Raw genomic sequence first — 6,176 nt, 5'->3', positions numbered from 1 at the left:
GCTGGTCTAAAAAAAAAAAAAAAAAAAAAGATGGTAGATGGTAGTTCTGGATTTTGATCTATTTTAAATGTCTTAATTTATGCGGAAATTTTACTAAGTCTTATCTAGTCCAATCATCCATCTCCCTACTAGCAAAATCCTTCCTTCTATGCATACTCACATCTATGTTTCTTTTCCATATTCACCACTCCAATTCAGTCCTTCATTATTCTGGTTTGGACTATATGCAACAACATCACAGGTACTCTCCCTGCTCTGTTCTCTTTACAATTTCACCTATCTGACATTACCAGGTTAACCTTCCTTAAAACATCACTTTGATTATGAGAGTCCCAAAACTCAAAAACAGTCTGTTCTCGTGCTCGCTTTGGCAGCACATATACTAAAAACAGTCTGTTCTGCACTTCCTACAGGATCATGTCCAAACTCTTTGCCTGATTATCCCAGTGCAATCTACCCTACCATTCCCACCTCTCCCACTGCCCCCTCACTGTTTTCTAAACCCTCTGTATTTTCCCATCTTTGAGTCTTTTCTCAGTCACTCCCCCTACTCATAATATCACTGTCTTTGCCTATTAAATCCATCCAGCCTTTAACATCTACCTCAAAACTCACTAACTGACAACAGTAACAACTGAGTACTTACTATGTGCCATGCACTGTTCTACATGCCTAACATGTATTTATTAATTTAATCCTCACAACAACCCTGAGGCCTTAAGTAATATTAACCCTATTTTACAGATTAGGAACCTGAGCCATGTCATATAGTTCCAGGTCACACAGCTAGTAAGTGGGCAGCTGAGCTTCCAACAAAAGCTGTGTGGCTCCAGACTCCAACTTCAACCATTAAATACTGCCCATTAGCTCCAAGACTCCTTTTTTAACCAAACCAAGAGAAAGTGACCTTTCCTCTCTGAATTCCTAGCCATGTAAGCTAATTTCTGTCTGCATTAGCAGTGCTATCACCCTGACTCCCACATACTATGTTGAAGATAAACAGTAAACAAGAAAGACAAAAATCTTGCCTCAAGGAGCTTACATTCTAGGGAATAAAGACATGCTAATATCCTGATTAGAGAGAAATAAATTTGAGAAGAAAGTCTATGAGAGAGAAGTTGTAATGTGGCCTGGGAATAAAGCAAAGGGGCTTGCTTCCCCAAACTGGCTCTGTATCCAGGAGCTCACCTATACTGCTCCTGCTCATAGAGGTCTGCCACAATCGTCAGCAGACGGCTGATGAAGGACTCACTGCTGCTTTCCTTGCTTGCCTGTGCAGCCAAAAGAGTGCATCTCTTCTCTGTCTCTGCCAGTTTCTTCTGCAGCTTGACATACTCTTGTCGGAGAAGCATCAAGTGCTTCTCCAACTTGGCCACCTCTTCTGCAAGGGAAACAAAGAATCAAGTTTACCATGGCAAGTGCAAAGCAGACAGCATTCACTATTCCCTCATCCCATGGGTGGAAAGGCTACCAAAATGACTGGCCACATGACATTTCTACTATTCTTAGTGATAGTCCTATAGGATCAAAAATGGCTTTGTATCAGGGTGGTGGACAATGGGCCAAGAAGACCATCAGACACACATAAAGATGCTGACAGGCACTTGCCCTGCAAATCCTTTACCATGAAGCCAGGAATCACAGAGAGAAGGATATAAAAATTACCTCAGACTTAATCAAACTGCTAATAGTAATAACTAACTATAACAGGTCACATGTTCTTCTAAAAGCTTTACATGAATTCTCTCACGTAAAAATCTTCATGACATCCCTATGAGGTACGTACTATTACTACTCGCACTTTACAGATAAGGACACTGGGACACAGAAAGATTACAAATTTGCCCAAGTTCATAATGCTGGTGAGAGGTGGGTCTGGGATATGAGGCCAGGCATTCTTATGCCAGGGTCAGTAATCTTATTAACCACTGCCCTGTGCTGCCTGACACCTACCCTCCTTCAGGTGAGAATCAAGGCAGTCAATAATGGTTCAGATGAAAGCAAGTCATATTACACAGAAGTGCTGGGGCAGATAAAAAGTTGAGAACCACTGTATTTAATTCATTAAATTCAACAAACATTTACCAAGTGTCTACTAGGTGCCAGACTGCACAACAGTAACCCAAACCAGACATATCTATCCTCAGAGTTTTTAGTTACTGGGAAAAATAAACATAAATCAAATGATTTTCATTATATTATTAGATTATTTTATATTATATTATTTTATTATATTTTTATAACAATTGAACAATCAAATGCAAAACTACAACTCTAATTTAGAGTGCTAGAAGGGGGAGAAAAAGTCTATAAATAAAGAAATTTAATTTAGGAGGTCAGGGAAGGCTTCCTTGAGGAAGTAACAGTCATGAAACTTCACTCCTCTTAACACCTGGGCTCTGGAGTTTTGGTAGGGAATGGGATTGGGGATTTGTGCAACCATGCAAGTTGGTACTTCTGTTTTCCCATAGGAACCACAGTGCTGCTACTTTCATCGTCTGGGACTTGGTCTCTTCACCCCCTTACTCCCCACCAGATATTCCAAATCTTAACACTGCCCACAATCCCATCTCCCATTCAGGCTGCCTCATTCTCAGCCAATGTCCTGACAAAATTGAGCTACTGCCAACAACTCCCACCATGCCAGCAACTACTCCCACCTACCCTGTGCTTCCTCAGAGAAAGTATTTCTCTCCTGTTAAATTTAGTCTCTCCATCTATGCTCCACATCCCATCACTCCCCGCTCCTCCTCAGGACTTTTGCTTTATCATCAACCACCCCTTCTCCAGGAACTTCAATCTTTCTTTCCACTGGGTGCTTTTTGTCAGCACACAAACCTGTTCAAGCTCTATCCCTTAAAGGAAAATCCTCCTCCTTCACCACATCTGACAACCTCTGCCTTTCCATCTCTAGTTACCACATACCATTTCCTCACCTGCTATTCACCTACCATTCCCTCATTCTGTCCCCACCATTCCCTTGAATCTCCTCTCACCAATGACCTTCTAGTTGCAAATCCGATGGACTTTTGCCAGTGGTTCTCCTCCTAGACCTCTACGACAGCATATGACATTGTTGTTTGCCCCCTTTATTCTCTTATTTCAGCAACCATAATGCCACCCTCTCTCGGAGTCTGGTTCTTTGCCTCTTTCACATGCTTCCCTGCATCGCTCCCCACCCCTGACCACTGACACTCCAGGGTTCTATCTTTGGCCCTTTTCTCAACTATATGTTCTCCCAAGGCAGGCTCAACCAGGTCTCCGGTTTGTGGTTGATACCACAATCTAGGTGCCAATGATCCAAGATCCATCTCACTAATCCAGATCTCTCTTCTTTGCTTCACCTATCCATCTGCCTAACAGATATTTCTCCTAGTGGCACACATGCACTTCAAATTCACTATGCACAAAACAAAACTTCAAACAAATTTGCTCTTCCCTCCTGTGGTCTCCATACTAATAAATGACACCACCATCTATCTCAGTTACCCAAACAACACATGTGAGAGTAATCTTAGATGTCTCTCACTCACTCATATAGTCCCAATCCTACCCCCAACACTTGTCAGCAAAAACTATTGACTTTTTTACACTTAAACATCTCAGGGAAGCCTTTCTACCTTCTGTATCCCCATCTCCATTATGTCTTTAATTCGGGCCCTCACGCATCATATCTAATCTCCTCCACTATGAAAGGATTCATGTCTGAATCTCACAGCCTAACACAGGGCCTGATACACATAGGCTCCCTAAATATTTGATCAATCAAATTGAACAAGTAAAACCCATTTGTACACAAGAGGAAGCCTCTCTTCTCCTCAACTTCATCCCTCTCACACCTGCTACCCAATAGCTGATTCTTTATAAGCATGGAAACAATCAAATACTGGTTCAAAAACAATACAAAAATGGTTAGATAAACTAAGTGGCACATGAGTTTGACGTTATTATGCAACCACTAATGTTTTCAAAGAAATATTTAATACTGAATATGCATATTCAAATAATAATATATTTTTAACAAAAAAGAGCAGACTGAGACTAAATATATTTTATAATTCCAATTTTATTATAAATATTCATATATACCAGGAAAAAAAATGAAGAGTAAAAAGATAAATACCACAATATATCAGTAGGTCTCAGTGAATTTGACTTCTTTGCACTCTTCTGTATATTTCAAGTATATTATACAGCAAATATGTCCTGCTTTCATAATTAGAAAAACGTTTTTAAGAGAAATCTGTTTAAATACTAATAGACTATCTTCTTCATACATACAGTAAAGAACTTTTTTCTCCTCTTCTAAAGGATCCATGTTAAATAAATGCCTGGAGTCAAAAACTGGGTGCAAGTCTCAGTTTTTTCAGTCAACATTCCTGAAAAAGTAAATTTGAAAAGCACTTGCAAGATAAAAATTTGCTTTTAGCTGCTAAACTGATCACTGTGCTCATGAATTACATAGCAGATGAGAATTCCTATAACTAATATTTTTTTCAAAATACTACAATTATTTGGCCTACTAATATTTAAACCAAATATTGCTTTTAAAAATGTTGGCCAGGGATCGATCCGCTGGAGCTGGGATACAGTCTTCTCTCCTGTCCATGGACATCAGAGCTCGAGACTCTTCAGCTTTTGGGTTCCAGAACTTACACCAAGAACACCATCAGCTTCCCTGGTTTTGAGACCCCTGGACATGGACTGACCGACGCTACCAGCATCCAGTTTATAGACGGCCTATCATGGGACTTTTCTTCACAGTCACAAGCCAAGACCGCCTTCACAGAACTCAACCCACACCTTGGGCCCAGAGTCAGAAAAGAAGGATCCAGAGGAAGGTTCTGTGATGGTCTCTTGTCAAAAAGGTGAGCCAGCAGAAAAGTAATTGCGTTAGAGGCGCCCAGCTGGAGAAGGCCAAGATCTGTGGAGACCATGAGCCCTACAGTGCCAGCATGTGAACGAGCAGGTAGGCCTCACCACCGCCACCTGACTCCATCCCCAACCCCACGAGAGGTGCCCAGCCAGAGAGGCCCATGATCCTTGGACACTACACACCCTGCAGTGCCAGCGTGCAACCCAGCAGGTAGGCCTCTTCGCCGCCGCCTAAATCCATCCCCAGCCCCGCCGAGTGCGTGCCGATCAGAGAGGTGCCCAGCTGGAAAAAACCCAAGATCTGCAGAGACCATGAGACCTGCGGTGCCAGCATGTGACCCAGCAGTTAGGCCTCACCGCCACCACCCGACTCCATCCCCAGCCCCGCCAAGTGCGCACTGATCAGAGAAGCAGCCAGCCAGAGAGGCCCATGATCCTTGGAGACTACCCACCCTGCAGTGCCAGCACACAACCCAGCAGGTAGGCCTTGCCACTACTGCCCAACTCCATCCCCAGCCTGGACAAGTGCATGCTGACAAGAGAGGCGCCTCCCCTGAGAGGCCCAAGATCTGAGGTGACCACGCACCTGAGGCACTAGTGGGCAATCAACCAAGTAGACACTGAGGCAGCCATACGAAATTGGCAGCCCCAGCACATCCTAGCCAGACAATAGTGTCAAACCAGTGGACTGTGAAATCCCCTGCCACAATGACTAAACATCAAAGGAAAGATACCAGAAATATGAAAAATCAAGAAATATGAAAATCTCAAGATCTAGATCCTATAGAACAAGAAGCCCTTGAAATGTCTGATGAGGAAATTTGAGTGATAATTCTAAGGAAACTAGATGAGATACAAGAAAACTCAGCTAGACAACATGATGAAATGAGGAAAAGTATACAAGACCTGAAAGTAGAAATGTACAAGGAAATCAATGCCCTGAAAAAGAATGTAGCAGGGCTTGCTGAACTGAAGAATTCATTCAACCAAATAACACAACAGAGAGTATAACCAACAGGCTTGCAGAAGCAGAAGAGAGAACTTCTGACCATGAAGATGGGCTGTCTGAAATAACACAGGCAGACAAAGAAAAAGAAAAAAGAATTAAAAAAATTGAAGAAAATCTAAGAGAGATATCAGACAACATTAAGCACTCAAATATTTGAGTCATAGGTCTTCCAGAAGGGGAGGAAAAAGGAGATTTCATTGAAAATATATTCAACAAAATAGTGGCAGAAAACTTCCCAGGTATAGGAAAAGACACATATCTTCAGATTCAGGAAGCTCAAAGATCCCCAAAC

General features: G+C 42.1%; 1 protein-coding gene and 1 pseudogene across 1 annotated transcript in view; one reads left to right on the top strand and one right to left on the bottom strand.

Annotated features, from left to right (window-relative positions):
- The window catches only part of ANKFY1 (ankyrin repeat and FYVE domain containing 1), a 78,145-nt gene extending 76,770 nt beyond the window's left edge, over positions 1-1,375 (bottom strand). The window contains exon 1 of the mRNA XM_008568732.1: positions 1,189-1,375. Within this exon, the coding sequence (XP_008566954.1) occupies positions 1,189-1,352 (164 nt within the window). The 5' untranslated portion in view covers positions 1,353-1,375. The remainder of the gene's footprint in view (positions 1-1,188) is intronic.
- Positions 1,376-5,036: 3,661 nt separating this feature from the next.
- Positions 5,037-6,176, top strand: part of LOC103587532 — a 12,511-nt pseudogene continuing 11,371 nt past the window's right edge.

This window comes from Galeopterus variegatus, unplaced genomic scaffold, assembly GCF_000696425.1.
Source record: "Galeopterus variegatus unplaced genomic scaffold, G_variegatus-3.0.2 Scaffold25, whole genome shotgun sequence".
NCBI classification, from domain to species: domain Eukaryota; kingdom Metazoa; phylum Chordata; class Mammalia; order Dermoptera; family Cynocephalidae; genus Galeopterus; species Galeopterus variegatus.
This window is presented reverse-complemented; position numbering and strand designations above follow the sequence as displayed.